The sequence below is a fragment of the Typopeltis vanoorti genome, chromosome 10 (assembly GCF_054136105.1).
Source record: "Typopeltis vanoorti isolate ZY-2024b chromosome 10, IOZ_Tvanoo_1.0, whole genome shotgun sequence".
NCBI lineage: Eukaryota > Metazoa > Arthropoda > Arachnida > Uropygi > Thelyphonidae > Typopeltis > Typopeltis vanoorti.
This window is the reverse complement of record NC_143558.1, coordinates 125,944,548-125,965,269: the sequence shown is the minus strand read 5'-3', so window position 1 is coordinate 125,965,269 and position 20,722 is coordinate 125,944,548. Positions and strand designations below refer to the sequence as shown.

Below are 20,722 nucleotides of genomic sequence, written 5' to 3'. Positions count from 1 at the left end.
ATGCCTCAGTCAGGACACTGTCAGATGCATGCTGTATTTCTATATGCTTCCTCACAGTTGCTGAATGTGCTTGCACAGTTATGTGTCCAACTGTATTAGGTCTGGCATTATTCTTCTCAATTCTACATCTGCCTCCCTCATCAATCAATTATTTCTGGCAACATACTCAACAACTGACTTGCTTTTCTGTTTATTATACTATTCTTAGTATGTAGGCCATCCAGGCAAGATAATGGCTTACAAAATGTTCTTACTAGCATGTCTGAATCCCACTACCATCCTCTTCGGAGTTACTCAGGTCACATGAAATGTGTCCACTATCATGATCAATATACTCTGCTGGAGGCAATCTACTGCCTATATATATAGCAGATGCCTACCACATGTTAGCCACATATTATTTTTGAATCTGATTTAGTATGGGGATTTCTCTAACATTATGATTACTGTGAATAAATGTGAGGCAAATTTATTACTAAATACCATTACATACTTACAAAGTACCCTGACTTGGTATCTTGCACTCTGAGTTCCTGCTTTGTTGCTTGCTGTGCATTGAAAAATTCCTACATTTTCGCTATCTACAGCTGTAATGTTTATAGTGTCATCCTTAATTTCTGTTTGCCCATCTGGAAGTTGGCCTTCCTGAAAATATACATGACTGTCAATAAGAAATATATTTTTGAATTTTGCAAAACAAGCACATACATTCATGTTCATTTGTTTTGTTATTGTTCTGGTCTCTGATTGCTCACAAAAGAAATGAATCTAGCCCTGAGAATGAAAATATGAAGTAAATAATTGATCAGAATTTTGTGCCTATCCATGGCACAAAATTCTTTTTGAACACAATAGCTATCAATGTATTTTCCTAACCATTCTAGCAACTTATTTCATACACCCACCACTTTTTCTCTATTGAAAACATGTATTGCCCACTTTCTTATTTACACAGCTTACAGAGATGACCTTGTGTTCTTATAACCCAGACTGCTCTGCATAATAAGTTTCATATCCTAACTTGAGCGTCCTTCTCAATATGATGGTAATCCTCTATGCAACCTTCAAAACCTTCACAACTTATGAAATGTCCTCAAAACCAATACCTTTAATCAACCAATGTCCCAGATTCCTTCTCCTCCAAAGTCTGAGCTTTGACCAGAATATTACTGATCAACTAGGTGTCATTACACTCAAGGAGCACTGGGACAAAGTTTTGATCAATGTTGATAAATAAGGATATGTTTTAGATAAATATATAGTCATTTGTCATGTGATAAATATCACACCACCGCCAAAGATTCTTTGTGCATGGATAGGGGAGCGGCTGACAAACAGAATTCAGAAAGTAGTATACGGCAGAGTGGAATCAAGGAGAATGAGGGTGACTAATGGCCCTAGTAATAAATTAAAGAGTAATGGCCCTAGTACAGAACCTCAGGGTTTTGTACTAGGGCCACTACTCTTTAATTTATATGTCAGTGATACAGGGGAAAGATTTAAGAGGGAATATTCAGTTGTTTACTGATGATGCAAAACTAGGGAGAGTAATAGTAGATAAAGGTGATATAGATATCCTAAAGGATGATTTAAATAAATTGGCATTGTGGGCAAAGGTTAATAATTGTCAATTTAATGTTGCAAAAGGTAAGGTTATGCGCTTTAAGTTGAAAAGGTTGCATATGGTGTATTATATTGATGGTACTGGATTGCCGGAAACTGATGAAATTAGGGACCTGAGGATAATGGTGGACTGAGAACTGGAGTTCAGAGGGCATATTGCAAAAGTTGGTAAAATGGCTGAAGCGATTACTTGGATGTTGAATAAACACACTAACAGGTAAAGATAGAGAAATTATCCCTCTTTATAAGGCTACTATGATTCAGCTGCATCTTGACTACTGTGCTCAGATCTGGTCACCTGGGTTTCTTAGGAACCAGGATGTGGTAGAAAAGATTCAGAGACGAGTGACTAAACTGGCAACAGGTCTGTGGAATGCTTCCTATGAGGATAGGCTGAAGGTTCGTGGGTTAGTTTTTTTTTAGTTGACAGGCAGAAAATAGGGGACATGATAGAAACTTTTAAAATATTAAAGGGAATTTATAAAATTGATGCAAAGAAAATTTTTCAATATATGACAACTACTAAGAGAATTAGGGGCAGCTATCTGTGGAAGTGGTGTAAGAGTGTAGTTAGTAGGGGTGTGCGGACCAGATGTCCTGCATAGAAAGTGGTGAATGAGTGGAATGGATTGCCAGAATTAACTGCGAGTTCCCTGACAGTGAATGCGTTTAAGGAGCGGTATGATAGGTTTGAGTGTAAAATAGTTAGTTTGGGTCTCACATGATGAATCTCCAGACTCCATAGAGATGTCGTATATAATAACAATAAATAATTTAATATGGTATTTATGTATTTCAGCAAAGAATTCTCAGTGGAGTTTTATATATATATTTATTGATATATTGATACTGACAACATTTCATTTTTTCATTTCATATGGTGATACAATAGCCGTGAGCCCCTTTTATGGGGAGGTATGGCACCACCTCAATCCCCCTATTTTTATCCGGGCTCGGAACCAGCATAGCTGACAATTCAGACCTAAGGCTGGAGGGATTGTCTTAAGTATTCCTGACTGTATCCATGTGTGTTCATGGGGCCGGTTTGCCTGCTTGTGGATCAAAAACCACAGATAAACTGGGGGAAAACCCTGCTGTTCAAGACCGGCTAACTTGGCTATGGCTGAGGAAGATCCTTAAGCTTCACATGTCGTTGACAGGAATCAAACCTAGGACACTCCTTCCCCAGGCATATGGTTGCGAAGTGCATAGCCACTAGGCTAACCATGCAGACATACTGACAACATTAGTATAGCAAAGCATGCATATGCATTGAGAGGGAAGGGATGAGTGGGTAAGTATGTGTGTGTGTTTTGTACCATGGCAAAGATGAATTGTCAGAAAACTTAATATGAGGAATTTTGTTAAATGCATTATTTGCAGAAGCTGCTAATTATGAAAAGAAAGCAATTTATAGAATAAAATGGTGAGAGAGATGACATAAGAAAGTAGAAAGTGCATCACATATCAGAAGCAGAAAGAATGAGTAAACTTATTCTATTGATAAAGCTATTACCATTTATGATTATGCTAGAGCAACTAAACAGTGGAGTGTGTGTATTATGTCAATTAATTGAATATATACTTGGATTAGTTATTTTTTGTTTCAATTTAATTAAATTTTATTTTGTTTTTATTTTATTTTATAAAATGTTTATATATTTTTTATATATAATTTTTATAAAATTTTATTCATTTTGATATAGATGAATACTCATACAAGAATATCAAAGAAAAGGGAACGTAAGTGGAATTATAAGGCAGATAATTATAATAGTCTTATATATCAACTTCCATGGAGGGCAGAATTGGAAGGCCAAAATATTATTAGTGTATGGGAAATTGTGAAGGAATATTGGTTAGAAGCAATAGTAAGCTGTATTCCACGAGTGAAGAAGAGGACACAATTTGGTGTAAAGTAGATGACATACAATATCAAACAGGAACTGCAGATGAAAACAGGTTGTGAAGGAGATAAAAGGAGAGGGGTAGAGAGCAGATGCATGAAGAATATAAGACGCGGGCCAGGAGAGTGACTAATATGGTAAGGAAAGTGAAACTGAAATATGAGAAGAAAGTGGCACTAAAATCCAAAGAAAATTCTACGGAATTTTTTAGCTATGTGGCGAGTAGGAGGAGAAATGATTGTGGAAGAATGACATTGTGGGATAAAAATTGGAATAGAGTGACTGATTCAGAGGACATAGTGAAATTTTTGCATGGAGTGTGGTTGAACCGTGGAATGCAATGCCCGACAGTGTTGAGAGCAAGAACAGTCAATGACTTCAAAGAGTGGCATGATAGACTTTGTGTTTCTTAGGAAGGAACTCCCACAATGAGTCTTTTGACTCCATAAAGGCCTGAATAATAATAATAATAATAATTTTATTTTTTAAGAGTTGCTATTGTTGTTATTGGGAACAGCCAAAGCAACTAAGGTAAAAGCACACTGTATAATGTCTGTAAATTGCATGTGGTCATCTGAACAGTTTGCCAGTTTTGCTGGATGAAAAATCCAAGTTTCTGGGAGGAAGGGTTTTTTTTTTTTTTTAAAAAAAAAAGAAAAGTAACAGGATCAATGTCAGTAAAATGTCAGGATCAATTGGTTTCCAGCAATTGATCCTGACATTTCCATGACAAATTGCTTAATTTACCTTCAGCTAGCATGCCAGCTGAAGAACAAGAGAGAAATGGCAGATTGAAACACAGACTGCTAGGAATGAAAATAAAAATTATATGAAGGTGCCAAACTGAAAAAAGGTGACAGTGATGTGGAAGACATACAAAATTAGTAAAAAGTAAAATCGGAAAGATGAAGAAACAAAAGAGAAGTATGGTAATATAGAAGTGATAAGAGAAGATTGGAAGGTTTAGGTTAGTTATTCATAATGCAAAGTGTGATGAGCTGGAGAGAATGGAGAAGTTAATAATGAAAGCATTATGTGAGAAATAACAACAAAGGAATAAGATCGATGGGGAAAATTTTGTTTTGACTACAGCAAACTAGGATGATATAAATGAGAATGTGATTTACGTGGGTGGTCTGAAAAGTTCTCGATCTAACAGTGAAAAATCGAATTTATAATATCAAATTTATTTTTATTTTTCAACATAATCTCCCGTAAAACTAATAAGTTTATTCCAGCAATGCTCCAGCATCATTATATTGTCCCTGAAGTGGTTCTCAGCAAGATCTGCAAAATAGCCTTCTACAGCTGTAATCACATCATGATTCGAAGAAAAAACACTGACCAGCGAGGAAGAATTTTAGTTTTAAGAAGAGATAGGAGTTAGAGGGAGCCAAATCTGGGGAATAGGGTGAATGTTCCAAAAATTCATGGTGCAGATCCCTTAATTTCCCATTGCCAAAACACCTTTGTGGGCAGGTGAATTGTCCTGATGAAAGATGATTTTTTTCCTCTGCAAACCGGGTCTTATCTCACGAATTTTTTCGTCTAGTCTGGTTAAAAGATCAGAATAATATTCCACGGTTATTGTTTTACCCTTTTCAAGATAATTAATAAACAAAATGCGTTTAGCATCCCAAAACACCGATGCCATGACCTTGTCTTCTTCGGCACTGAATAACCAGCTTCTGTCCATTGTTTTGACTGCTATTTGGATTCTGGTGTGTACTGTTGAATCCAAGTCTCATCCATAGTAATAAATTGACGCAAAATATCAGTTTTATTCTTGTTAAAACGCTCTGAGCACTGTTCAGAAATTTTCATGTGAGTGTGTTTTTGATCTGTGCTGCACTCATCTTGCAAAAGCTTTTTCATTTGCAATTCTTCATGCAAAATATATCCTACATGTTCTTCTGAAATGCCTGTAGTCTCGGCAATTTCACGCATTTTGACTCGCTAATCATCCAATACCATATCATGCACTAGTCAATGATTTCTGGTGTTGTTACACTTTTTTGGAAGTCCTTCACATGGATAATCTTCATGGCTGGTACGGCCGCATTTAAACTCGGCATCCCATTTCTTAATTGTTGAAAACGAAGGAGAAGAGTGCCCATAAACTTTTATGAACTTTGAATGAATTTCTTTTGGTGTTAAACCTTCTTTTACAAAGAATTTTATAACCTCACGATACTTAATTTTATTCATTTCAAGGGATACAGACAACACTTTACTTCTGACAACTGTATATGAAAAAAAACTACTTGATAGAATGACTTGTAATTGCACATTGATGCATATGACAGATGTGCCAACGTAGAAAAAAAAAAAAAAAAAATCTTTCCAATAGTGTTGCCATTAATGGTTGAGGCCAAGAATTTTTCAGACCACCCACATAAGTCTTTATAACCCAAGTGAAATGATCATGATTTGATTGAGGTTGTGAGTAAGCAATAAAGCAATAAAAAGGGTGATTGTGTTGGTAGAAATGAATGTCTTGAAAAAGAATTAAGTATGTCACAAGGGAAGACATGACCAAATTATTGTAATAAGCAAATTGAAAAGTGCAAAAGAGAGAAAGAGAGAGAGAGAGAGTTACAATCACAGATCTCATACTTTAGTACAGCAGAAGTGAACTGATATAAAAGACTATGATAGTGAATGACTCCATGTGTATATTGTGTAAGAAGAATGCTATTCAGTGCATTAATGTAGAGAATAATTCTGATGGATCAGTTGTAATTACTCTCAAGGCAACTAAAGGCAGTTTACTGTCTATTAATTGGTGCTCTCCAACCAATGTGCTTCTTTAGCAAGATGAATTTCAATAGGCACAAAGACATCAATTCACAAGTTGAGTTACACTGAGTGTGGTTGAACACTGAACAAACATTATTATACAATTTTTTGGAGAAATCAACATGTAGAAAAAAAAATTACTTTGCTATTATTACATTATTACTTGCTAAAGAGAGTCAAAAATTGATTGTGAGAAGTCTTCACTGTTACACTTAATGTTCATCAGTAAATGCTTTAAATCTTGTTCACTGTTTCTGTAATCACTGAACTTTCAGATAATAATGCATTCCACTTGCAAACTTCTCTCCATGAAATAAACTTACTCCTCACTCGCCTACAACATCCTCCTTATATAATGTCTAGGGATAGCCTCTTGTTCTACTTCTTCATGATATAAACAACACCAGAGGCAAATAAATAATTTATTTATGGAGCTTACTAATATTAATTTTTCTAGATTTCTAACCAGCAACTTCAGAACACAAATTACAAAATCTGGTAAACACACAGCACATAATTAGACAGTTGCAGAAAACTTTTGAGTTATAACTGAAAAGGAACTAATGTCCTAACATCCTCAAGGGCTGGATAGAAATAAAGTAAATTTAGAAAAGTCAAACTAAATGTGCTTAATTTGATAACCAAGCAAGAAAACTTTCTACTACTATTTCTGATTACTATTTGTGTAAGGAAAGCTTAACTTCTGCATTGATTCAACCTCAGCATTTTCCTGGGTCTGGTTCCCACTGATTAGCCTCAATAAGGGTCAAAACTGGTCTCGTGACCACCCTATAATGCATTGCAATATACATGTTCAAAAGGATGTGTGCTTTGCATTATGGGATACTAAGGGAATTGACTTGAAGTCAACAGCCTCTATATACAAGCAGCTTAGTTGTGAAGAATGCAAACTTGTTTGCTTATATCTCTGATTCCATGGAGGTCAAAGGTTAATAATAACAATAATAATAATTTACTTGATCACCAAGTGAAAAAAAATTGCTACAAGAGGAGGAATGAATGATGAGGGGGAAAAAATTGTTCTGTGAGTTTCAAGTTGATCATTGAAGGTAATGAATAGCTGCTGAGCAAATTTGAAACATATTATTATTATTTTATTATTATTATCCCAAGACCTCATGGAGTCAAAGATTCATCTGGGAGGTCCTTTTATCACACACACATCTCATCATACTGTGTCTTAAACACGCTCAAATTCCTTGCAGACACCACACTCTCAAGCAAGGCATTCCAATTATTCACAACTCTGCACAAAAAAAAACCTGCCTCTCACTCCCCTACTCACATCCTCTTTATACAGTTTCCAGGACCTGGAGGAACACTAGTGTCTTTAATTGATGGTTTTTCTGGAGTATCAGACACAAAAATAACATTGGAAACTGATACTACTTCTGGAGTATAAATTGCCAGAGAAGCAGATGTAGTTGCTGATGTGGTTGAAGAAGTGGTACTAGAAAGAATGGAGGTGGCTGTTGTAGAAGTAGTGGAGGCAGGCCAAAGCCAATTCTGTAAATATGTGTAGAAAATGCAGAAAAGTAGAGACTGAACATCTGTATGAAAGGGAATGGATTGAGTTGGTGAGAGATGGGTGATTAATCAATCTAGCTGTGTTCTTCTGTGCAATGAAAAGCATTTTAGAGTGCTCTTACGGACAACATCTCAAATATGAGAACAGTATTTCTGATTGGATTTCTCTAGAGTTAATAGTTGTTCAAAAGTAAAGCAATGCCTTGGGTGAAAGAGAGATAATCTAAATTTTTTGGATGCTGAGGAGGTGAAATTTATAATAAGGATGCCAAGAAAAATGTGCAGCCAAAGTAATCCCAAGAAGATTTGTCCAGATAGTTGAGTGTTGTCAAAAGTAAGACAGGAAGAAACATTTTTTTTTTTGTTGTTGGAAAGAGGATTGAGTTAAAATTAACAACATTATCAGAACTACATTGAAAAATGGACTGAGATCAAAATTTAGGGTTGCAAAAGTTGATATTCTGAAAGTTCTAGTGATTTCTATAGTGCAAAGTTAGTCAAATAAGAAAGAAGGGTGCAGTATATTAAAAAAAAAATGGTGTACTGGATTTGCAGTCAACAGCAGAACATCACCAATCATTAATATACAGAAAAGAGAAAGCAAGTTCAGAGAAAAGACTTTTGTGGAACATCAGCATTGCAAAGTTTGAGGATAAAAATCCAGAGAAAGTTAGCAACCCAGTCACAGAAGTCAGAAATCAAAATATGAGCTAACTTAACAGACTTTTGTTCCAAACGTGATCAAAATGGCTTGATCAAATTTAACATTATTATTAACACTTGACACCACCATGGAGTCAAAGGACACAATGTGGGAGGTTCATACTCTCCTATGCCAAAAGATCACTGAACTGGTCCTTGAACCCATTCAGAGTTTCCATACTCACCACACTTTCAGGCAATGTATTCCACTTTTCGTGCAAAGAACCTACTTCTCACTCCCCTGCTCGCATCCTCTTTACACAGCTTGCATGGATGACCTCTAATTCTACCCTTGCCTCCCTCTACTTCATGAAATATCTTCACATTCACACAAGGCTCTGTAAATTGCATTCTCCCGATCTCTTCCTGTATCTGACATTCCATAAACGACCAGGCACGGCACTAACTTAGTAAAACCTTTACTGGACCTTCTATAATACATCCTCATCCCCCCCCCCCCCCCCCGAAAAAAAACCAGGTGACCAAATCTGAGTAGTTCATATGTGGCTTGACCAAAGTGTTATACAAGGGAACATAACCTCTTTACTTCTGCATGTGAATATTCTCATTATTGCCATGCTTCATTGATATGATCTTTTTTTTTTTTTTTTTTTGGTTCTCACCCACAAAAGGTTGTTAGTAGACCTATAATATATTTGCACCATGGCTGAGCTAAGAATTCATATCTATATTACTATTACTATTATTACGGGCAACTCCAGGGAGTCATTGGACTCATCTAGGGAGGCCCCAAATCATATTCATCACAACTATTTGACATTCATACAGTATCTATCATACCTCGCCTTAAACTCATTCACTGTCACAGCATCCACCACAGACTCAGGGAGCGCATTCCACTCATTCACTACTCTAAAAGTAAAGAACCCAGCTCTAACACCTTTACTAACTACACTTTTGCCCAGTTTCCATGGATGTCCCCTAGTCCTCCCAAAACCAGCCCTGTTCTCAAAAATATCTTCTGAATTAATTTTATAGAAACCCTTCAGTAATTTGAATGTCTCAATCATATCTCCCCTCCTCCGCCTATCAACCAATTTTTGCAACCCACAAATCCTCAACCTGTTCTCATACGGTTCATTCCACAGACCTGCTATCATCTTGGTCACTCGCCTCTGGATCCTCTCCACCTCCTCCCCATCAAGAAGAAACCTAGGTGACCAAATCTGAGCACAGTAGTCTAGATGGGGTCTTATCAAGGCTCGATACAGAGGAACAATAACCTGCTTGTCTCTGCTTGTCATCGTATTCTTCAGCAACCAAGTGATTTGATGAGCTGTTTTGGTCACTTTTGCAATGTGTCCCCTAAATTTCAATTCCTTATCTACCAACACTCCTAAATCTCGTGCCTCATCAATTTCCTGGAGCACGGTTCCACCAATGCAGTAAACTGCCGCCAATCTTTTCACCCCAAAATGCATAACCTTACATTTTGCCACATTAAACTGACATCCATTCTCCTTAGCCCAGACCTCCAATCTATCCAAATCATCCTGCAAAATTTTGACGTCATCTGCATTCACTATTGCCCTACCCAACTTCGCATCATCCGCAAACAAATGAACTGTTCCTCTCAGATCATTTCCTATATCATTTATGAACAAATTAAACAGCAGTGGTCCAAGAACAGATCCTTGTGGCACACCACTAGTCACAGGCCGTCTTGTGGACTCTACTCCCGAGTAAACCACTCTCTGATATCTCTCCGTCAACCACCCTCCTATCCATCTCACCAACCCTATGTCCATTCCCATATGCTGCAATTTACTGATTAGAATTCCATGTGGAATCCTGTCAAAGGCCTTGGCAAGGTCCAGTAGAATCACCGTAAACCCATTACCCTTATCCAGTTCAGCCGTCACTGTGTTATAATACGTGAGCAAGTTACTGAGGCATGACCTACCCTTCACAAAACCATGCTGTCCCCGATACAGTATCCCATTTTCTTCTATCCAATCTTGTATTTTCCTCTTGACTATTTTCTCTAAGACCTTGACAATGATTCCTGATATGCTAATCGGTCGGTAATTTACTACAGCAGTCTTGGAACCACCTTTATGCAGTGGAACTATTTTCCCCTCTTTCCACCCGCTCGGGACTAACCCAGACCTGAGACTCAAATTAAACAAAATGGTCAAGGGTACTGACAATTCTTTAGCTGCTTCTCGTACAACACGAGCTGGTATACCATCCAATCCCACAGATGTATTGACATTGAGGTTATGCAATAGACTACTCACCTCCACTTCATTAACCACAATTCCCGTATAATCTACTGGTTTATTCGTTTCTGCAATGTCACCACCTGGATGATATACTTTTGCAAAGTGCTCACTCAATAACTCAACTATCTCAACTGATTCAGTTACCTCCCTACCATCGGCATTCTTTAAAATCAATCTGCCATGTACATTTTTCCTTTTACTTGCTACATATCTAAAAAACTGTTTAGGATTCTCTTTAGCCTGCATGGCCAATGTTCTTTCGTAATCCTTTTTTGCTTTTCTTACCACACTCGTCACCCTTCTGGCCTGTGCTTTATACCGTTCATGTGCCTGCCGGTCACCCTTCTCCTTAAATTCCCTCCATAGTTGTTTCTTTTTTTGCAACTCAAGCTTAATGGTGTTATTCATCCATTTAACCCCTACTTGATTTAATATTCGGACTCTAGGTATACAGTCAGCCATTGCTTCATGCAAGCACTTCTTAACTACCTCCCATGCACTATCAACTTCTAGTCCTTGCAGTTGTACATGCCATGGGCACTGAACCAATCAAACTCCTAAGCTTGTCATACTTTCCAGCCCGATAATTCCACATGTACCCTGTCTTAATTGAAAATTCTACTAAAATTCTAGCTTTTGTAATTTTTTTATTTATTTTAACATAGTCTGGAAATCCTGCTCTAGAGACCAAACAAAGAACATTTTTTCAAGCCACTTCAGATCTCCAATAAAAGGGATGGTGTCCTCACACCAGGCGATGAAATTTATCTCCCACCTAAAGACAATCACAAACAGTGGAATATGAACCCACAACTGGTTGGTTGGAGAGTTGGAGAGTGGGTGCAAAAACTGCTCAGCCAACCCAGGTCAGCAGCCTGGTTAGCCGAATGGTCTAGTTCTTATGATTTCAGCAATATGACCCCTAAACTTCAAGCCTCTTTCCACCATCATTCCCAGATCCCTCATCTCCTCCGCCTCCTCCAAAATTTCCCCATCAATCATATACTCTGCATTCCAATCTTGCTTCTCAAATTTCAAGACCTTTGCAACAATTTAATGGACATATCAATTTAATGTTGCAAAGTGCAACATTAAATTGATATCTACACTCCTTTACCCACTCCATAATAGTCTATTCAGATCCTTCTGCAAGGCCACAATGTCTGCTCTACTTCTCATAGCCCTTCCCAACTTTCCATCATCAGCAAACAGCTGCACATTTCCAGTTAAGCTGGTCCCAATGTTATTAATGTACAAATTAAATGATGATGGTCGCAAAACAGATCCATGCAGCACTCCACTAGTGACTGTCCTCTTTTGGGATACAACTAATCCATATACAACCTGCTGATACCTGTCCGACCACCAATCAGCTATCCAACTTACTAGTCTGTTATCTAATCTCATCTGTTTCAGCTTAGCTACTAGAATGTCATGTGGCAGTCTATGAAAGGGGTATGAAAAATCTAAGTACACCACTGTATATGCATCATCTTTATTGAGTGAATGTGTTACTGATGTAATACATAAGCCAGCTACTGAAACAAGACCTCCCCCTAATAAAACCATGCTGACTATCATAAAAAAATCTTGCTATTATCAACCCACTTCAAATCCTAGTCCTCACCAACTTCTTTAATACTTTAACAACAATCTTAGACACACAGACTGTCCTAGAATTTGCAGCCTTAGTCTTGCTGTTAATTCCAGAGAGCATTCCCTCAAGACCAACAGCAATATATTGTAAAATCCCATTGCCTTATTAATATCAAGTTTACTTAATTTCTCATATATTTCATGCTCATTCACCATCAGTCTCTCTTCTGCCATACATTCTACACTCCAGCTTCTCTTGATGCATCACTAGGATGATGATAAATTGACCATTAAATAATTCAACTATATCCTCTGCATTGGTTACCAATCTGCCATTGCCATCAACTAGCATTATCCTACTACAGTAATTTTTCCTTCTACTTGCTGCACATTAAAAGAACTCCCTAGGAATTTTCTTAGCTTGATTGGTTAACTTCTTCTCATGCTGCACTTTTGCTACCTTTACCAACTGAGTTAACTTCCTGGCATGCTCTTTGCCTTCTTCATGCAATTGATCATTACAAATTCATCATTATTAATCTCTTCATTCATCCATTTTACTCCTACCTTGTTTAGCCTTTTCACTATTGGGATATACTCGCACATTGCTGTGTTAAATAGCTCTTGATCATTGCCCACATAGCATCTGTATCCTTCTCACTCAAGTCCTCTTTCCACTCTATAGCTTTCAGTTGTATCCTAAACTTTTCAAAATCAACAGCCTTGTAGTTTCATATTATTATTATTCAGGCCTCCAAGGAGTCAAAAGACTCATCGAGGAAGGTCCTTCCTAAGACAAAGTCTGTCAAGACTCACTGAGGGGAGGTCCCCCCCTGAGAAACACAAAGTCTATCATACCACTCTTTAAACTCACTGACCGTTCTCGCTCCCAATACTCCATCAGGCAATGCATTCCACGGCTCAACCACCCTCCACACAAAGAAACCACTCCTTACCCTCTTGCTCACAGTTTCCTTTCGTAACTTCCAGGGATGGCCTCTTGTCATCACTCCTTCCCGCTGATCAACCAAGCGAAAGAACTCCCCAGTGTCAACCCTGTAACCACCTCTCAATAGTTTAAAAGTCTCAATCATATCACCTCTCCTTCTTCTATCCACCAAACTCTGCAGTCCACATTCTCTCAGCCGATCCTCATAACTATCCTTGTACAGTCCTGAAACCATCTTTGTCATCCGTCTTTGTATCCTTTCCACAGTTAATTTATCCCCTTCAAATCCTGGGGACCAAATCTGAGAACAATAGTCCAAGTGTGGTCTGATCAGAGACTTATACAATGGAATGATAACCCTCTTATCTCTGCAGGTCAGTGTCCTTCTCATAATAGCAGCAATCCTCTGTGTTACCTTCACCACCTTTGCAATATGTCCCCTAAACTTCAGGTTTCTATCAATCATCAACCCCAGATCTCTTGTCTCCCCTACTTCCTCAAGTATAACTCCTCCCATAGAGTATGCAGCATCCCATCGATGTTTCCCAAACCTCAAGACCTTACATTTTGCTGCATTAAACTGACACCCCATTCATTTGCCCATCTATCTAGCTTATTTAAATCCTCTTGCAGGGCTACCACATCTGTACTATTACTAATAATCCTTCCCAGCTTCGCATCATCTGCAAACAACTGAATATCCCCCTGCAATCCACTGGCTATGTCATTGATATAAAGGTTAAACAATATAGGTCCTAGTACTGAGCCCTGTGGGACCCCACTTGTAACCCTCTGCCTCCTGGAAACTGCTCCACCATACACAACTCTCTGATACCTATCAGACAGCCAATCCTGAATCCAGTTGACCAATCTGACATCCAGACCCATGTGCTGCAACTTAATTATCAGCTTATCATGTGGCACCCTGTCAAATGCCTTCGCCAAGTCTAAGAAAATTGCAGTATATACCTTTCCCTCATCTAATGTACTTGTAACTTTATTATAAAAGGCTAGCATATTGCTAAAACAAGAGCGTCCTTTCACAAATCCATGTTGATTCTCACAGATAACATTACCCTCATCTGCCCAATGCTGTACACGGTCCCTCACTACTTTCTCCAAGATCTTAACAACTACTGATGACACACAGACTGGCCTATAATTAGACACTTCCAGTCTGTTACCACCCTTATGCAATGGCACTATCTTACCTTCCTTCCATTCCCTGGGCACCTTTGCCAAAGCCAGACTTTCATTGAAAAGCCACGTTAAAGGTACTGTCAATTCCCTAGCACATTCTCTCAAAACTCGTGGCGAAATACCATCCAGTCCCACAGCTTTACTGACATCCATCCCCTCCCTTTTTTTTATAGAAGTTGTCAGCAGCCCAGGTGATCATGTCATGTTCTCTCTCTTGCCAACCAGGAGAAGATTAGAACACTCCATTCTCAATCACATCCTCTGATGATATAACCAGATCTAAGACTGTTAACCCTTGTGAGCCCTCCATTATATACTGCTTAAGATTGTTGTTTCTTAAGAACTCAAGAAATTTATTCTCCTTATTCCCTGATGCTCTCTTCATTCCAATCAATATTGTCTTAGTTGAAATCACCCACAATGATCCCATAATGTATAGGCAACTTGGCTCACTAAGCCAAGTTGCCTATACATTTCTTTGCCTCCACATTCCATGGATTCCAGGGCCTGTAGCAAAAACCCCCACCAAATATCTAATTCTATCAACCTCCACTTCACACCATACTGCTTCAAAACCACTGCCACTTTTTTCTCTCCATATCTCAAACTTATGTAGACATAATTCTCCTGTTATCATCATCAGCAGCACTCCTTCTCCTCCCTCCTTTTTGCCTTTCCTATCTTCAAAAAAGACATCATATCCCTCCATTTCTTTTCCTGTCAAGATGTCATTCTCATCTAAACATGTTTCACTTATTCCAACTATTTTTGGGCCCATAAACTGAATCAATGCAACAATTTCATCCCTTTTATTTCTGATACTCTTGGCATTCATAAATAAACATAACAATTCATTTCTTGGTCTATAACCAGTGCCATCCATGCTGTTTCGCCTGCTCCTGTTTGCTTATCTTCTGCCTCACATAGTTCCCAGACCCAACCCTCTATGTAGTCCTGACGGCCATTCTACATATGTGCATTCTTTACCACTTTCAGAATCCACTCTCATTACACCGTCTCCTTAATCTCCTTGGCCCACTTTGTTTCCTCTGTCCAACTTGCATTGCTATTCTCACATTCTCTTCTCCATTCAAAACCACCTCAGTACAATATCCTGCTCATTCCCTTTCATTTTTGACTCACTCTAACCACTCGGCCAGCCAGGCTGGCCGAGTGGTTAGAGTGTCCGCTCTCCAGTCAAGTGGCTGTGGGTTCGAATCCTGCTGTGGGCATGGACGTTTGTGATTGTCTGTGGAAATACTAGTGGTGGCGGTCGGCGGTAGATGGTGTTGGTGTAGTTGCGGTCAATTGGTGGATTGTGAGTGGTGGAAGCAGAGTTGCAGAGTAGATGCCCTCCCTCGATGAGTCCTTGGACTCCTTGGAGGTGACAAATAATAATAATAATAATCTTTGATTTCCACTGCTATCTTGTTTGCATCACTCACTACACTTCTTTCCAGCAGCAACCTTCCCAAATGACTCATTCCAAAACTATTGAGATGCAGTCCATCGCTTTTATACAGTTCCAATTCATCCTTCAAGCTCATCCCAGATGCTTACAAACTGCGCTCCTTTCTCTACATACATTTCTGTAAATTCATTTATGATCCTTGCATTATGCCACAACATATCATTATCTTACTTGGGCAACACACAAACTACCCTTCCTAGCACACTGTTGTCTTTCACTCTCCTCAACAATCTCCTCAGTATCGAATCTCACATTTTCCCTATGCCCAACCAATTTATTCGTTTCGACCACAACCACTAATACCCTCACTCACTTGCTTACTTGTCATATTATTATTATTATTATTATTAAACAAGACCTCATGGAGTCAAAGACTCATCTAGGAGGTCCTTTTATCTCACACACATCTCATCATACCGGGTCTTAAACACATTCAAACTCCTTGCAGACACCACACTCTCAGGCAAGGCATTCCAATCATTCACAACTCTGCACGAAAAAAACCTGCCTCTCACTCCCCTACTCACACCCTCTTTATACAGTTTCCAGGGATGACCTCTGGTTCTCCCCTGATCTCCCACTATTCGCTGTAGAACTTCTCCACCATTGATCCTATAGCAACCCCTTACCAACTTGTAGGTCTCTATCATATCTCCCCTCTTCCTTCTCTCCACTAGTCTCTGCAAATTACATCTTTTCAATCTTTCCTCATACTCGACATTCCAGAGGTCAGAAACTACCTTAGTCAGTCGCCTTTGGACCCTTTCCAACATCTCCTCATCCTTCTGAAAACCAGGTGACCAAATCTGGGCACAATAGTCCATGTGTGGCCTAATCAAAGCCTTATACAATGGAACAAGAATCTCCCTACTTCTACACGTCAGTGTCCTCCTCATCATTCCCAGAAGTCTTTGTGTTGTCTTCACAATTTTGGCGATGTGACCCCTAAATTTTAGATCCTTATCCACTATCACTCCCAGATCTCTTATTTCCTCTACTTCCAACAATATATTCTTACCAAGCATAAATTCTGCATCCCATCTTTGTTTTCCAAATTTTAAAACCTTACATTTTGCAACATTGAACTCACACCCCCATTTGCTTGCCCAATCACTCAATTTATTCAAGTCTTCTTGCAAGGCCACAACATCTTCACTACTCTTTATGGTTCTTCCCAACTTTGCATCATCTGCAAACAACTGAATATCTCCATCCAAATCTTCGCCAATATCATTAATATACAAGTTAAATAGTAATGGCCCTAAAACAGATCCCTGAGGCACTCCACTAGTGACTTTCCTTTTCCTGGATATTGCACCCCCATACACAACTTGTTGATACCTATCAGATAGCCAGTCTCCAATCCAATGCACTAATCTAATATCCAACCCCATCTGCTCTAGTTTGACTGTCAACTTATCAAAAGCTTTTGCGAAATCCAAGTATATTACTGTGTATCCTTCTCCTCTGTCCAAGGAAGCAGTCACTTTATTGTAATAAGTAAGTAGATTACTAAAACACGACCTCCCTTTAGCAAATCCATGCTGTCCATCAAAGATTATACCATTGTTGTCAACCCAACTCTGGATTCTAGCTCTCACAAGCTTCTCCAACAACTTAACCACAACACCCGACACACAGATAGGCCTATTCTGATGACAAAAGTGTTTCAGTTCAGGCTTCAGCAGTAGTGGAAATATTGCTTCGAAAATGTCAAGTGTTGATTAGTAGATACCAGTAGCATGTTAGAAGATGAATGAAATGTGAAAGATGTGTCAATGGATTTGACATTGAGTAGTGTGGGAAGCAGATATTTTGTCTGTCAGCCACGATTATGTGAGTGAAATTTGGTGAAAGGATATGTGGAAAGAGAAATAGAACTGCTGATAAGGGAGATGGAAGGCATGAAGACTGAGTTGAAGATAGTGAATGAAGATACTAAAGAGGTTAGCTGGTGAAAGGAGAACAAGAGGTTGAGAAAGAAAGAGAGAAAAAGAAGGCAAGAGAATAAGAGAGAAAGAGAAGAAATTGGAGAAAGTAGACAGACAGTGTAGAAACATGGGATAGAGAGAGAGAGAGAAAAAGAGATGAGATAACCATAATTGTAACACTAGATTAGACATACACACAAGAAATAAAATAACAAACTTTAATTGCATATTCCGACATGAAATTTTCAGTAAATTAAAGATACCAAGAAATTATATACCTGGATAATTTCCTTTATCCAAGTGTAAGCAAACAAAGCTTGCACCTGAAATATAATCAGAACAGGGCAACTTGCAAATAAAAGCTAATGACTTCACATCACTTGCCTTAGTGTCCCATAATGCAAAGCACATATCCTTACAGGTATGTATAATGCTATGCATTGTGGGAAGGGTCACTACCCAGATCGGTTTCAACCTTTATTGAAGTCTCATCTGTGGGGGCCAGACCCAGAGGTGATACTAAGGTTGCAGTAATGCAGAGGTCTCTTTTGACAACTCATATTTTAATATATGAGTTGTCAAAAGGTGTCACACCTTATTATTAAAATACTCTGGATTAGAGAAAGTTGTTGGAAGTTTTTCCACTTGGTTATACTATAAATTAAAGATACCAAGAATTATATATTGGGTTAATCCTTTATCCAAGTGTAAGCAAACAAAGTTTGCACCTGAAATATAATCAGGATAGGGCAAGTAATATATAGAAGCTAATGACTTCACATCATTTGTAAGTGATGACTTTGCATCACTTCACATCACCCATCCAAGTAAGTGTAAACAAACTTTGTTTGCTTAAACTTGGATGTGCAGGTGATGTGAAGTCATTAGCTTCTATACATGACTTGCCCTGTCCTGATTATATTTCAGGTGCAAACTTTGTTTGCTTACACTTGGATAAAGGATTAAACCAAGTATATAATTTCTTTGTATCATTAATTTATAGTATAAGCAAGTGGAAAAACTTCCAATAAAATTTTCAGGTCATCACCATCAATGGCAGGAAAGCTAGAACAAAGCAGAACATGAACAATAGATTGTCTAAAAAGTACAAGCAATATGATGGTACAATAAAGGAACAATGTGATACATCTGAGCTGTAGTAATTGATATATATATATATATATATATATTAAAAATAGATATTTAATGACTTTAAACCGAGATAAAATATTAAGTTTTAATGAAAATGATACAACTAGTTTCAGCCTTTTACAGCCTTCATCAGGTATCCACTAAAGGTAGAACACAATAATAAAAATTGAAGTTACAAAAAACTGAGAATTACAGGCAAAAATGCAATACATAATTGACATAAAAAACGTATTTTTTAAGTAGTTCTATCCAACGTGCCATTGTTTATTGCATGCGTGCTTGTAAGTTCTCATGAATGCCAGTATTGAACAACTGCAGCATGGCTATCAGGGATGTTGTAACTTAAATTGCTGTTCAAATGTTCATGATGGCTCTCTTATGTTTTTCTATACATAGTTCAATAGATTTGTTAGTCTGTCCAAAATAAGGAATATTACAATCGCACCATAATATGTATACACCTGGATATTTTAGATTGTGATGAATAGGCTTCAGATGGCTTATAAGAGAAAGGATTTTAGGAAGTGTAGTGAAAAATGTCCTGATGTTGTATTTTTTAACGACTTTAGCCAATTTATTGGAGACTGAACTAATGTATGGGATGAAGATGCTACCTTTAAAATAGTAGTTTCCGTAGTACACTGCCTAGGAAGATCCAGAAGAAATTTTATAATCGTTTTTTCAGAATATCCATTTTGTTTAAAGATAAGAGAAAGGTGATTATTTCTTTTTTGGAGCTCATCTAGTTCATTTAAAAGAGAGCGTGCTCTGTGTCCTAAGGTAGAAATAGTTCTGAGCTTTTGTGGTGAAAAGTGATGAGATTGATAGTGCAGATATTTATTAGTATGAGTGGGTTTTCTGTATATAGAGATTTTAAATCTATCAGAGCATCGTTTAAGAATTACATCCAGGAACGGAAGGCAGTTATTTCGTTCTAGTTCGGCAGTGAATTTTATATTAGAATGCTGGTTGTTAAGATGATGAAGAAAATCCATGAGAGATGTGTGCCTGTGACTCCATATAATAAAAATGTCGTTAACATAACGCCTCCAAAGTTTCGGCTTAAGTGAGAAGGACGATATGGCTTTCGTTTCAAAATCTTCTGGGAAAATGTTTGCTACAAGGGTTGCCTATTGCTAGGCCTTGGTTCTATTTGTAAATGGAGTCCCTATATCTGAAGTAGCCAGATTGAATACAGTGCTTTAATAAAGCAAATATCTTTTTAGACAATTTGTCCTTTAGTAATGTTAATACCTCCTCATTAGGAACATTAGTAAATAATGAGATAATGTCAAAACTTGCTATTATATCATTTTCCCTGCAGTTGTTCAATACTGGCGTTCACGAGAACGTACAAGCACGCACGCAATAAAGAATGCCACATTGGATAGAACAACTTAAAAAAATACAATGTTTTTTATGTCAATTATGTATTGCATCCAGTCATGTTCTTTTCTCAAACAATCCTCATGATGATCACCAAAGTCACTCAGTTTGCTGGGATAAATCCGAAAACATTTTTCGCTGCAGTGATGAGTTTGAAAGGAAAATAGTGGAATCCAGGGAAATCCTCCTTAATCCTGAACATTTGAACAGCA

At 38.0% G+C, this 20,722-nt stretch overlaps 1 protein-coding gene across 1 annotated transcript in view; it reads right to left on the bottom strand.

The window, feature by feature from the left end:
• Positions 1-253: 253 nt before the first annotated feature.
• LOC150102774 (opioid-binding protein/cell adhesion molecule homolog) overlaps positions 254-20,722 on the bottom strand; it is a 230,752-nt gene continuing 210,283 nt past the window's right edge. Inside the window, exons 5-6 of the mRNA XM_090398737.1 lie at positions 498-645; positions 254-357 (exon numbers count right to left, since the gene is read on the bottom strand). Of these exons, the coding sequence (XP_090254863.1) occupies positions 254-357; positions 498-645 (252 nt within the window). The remainder of the gene's footprint in view (positions 358-497; positions 646-20,722) is intronic.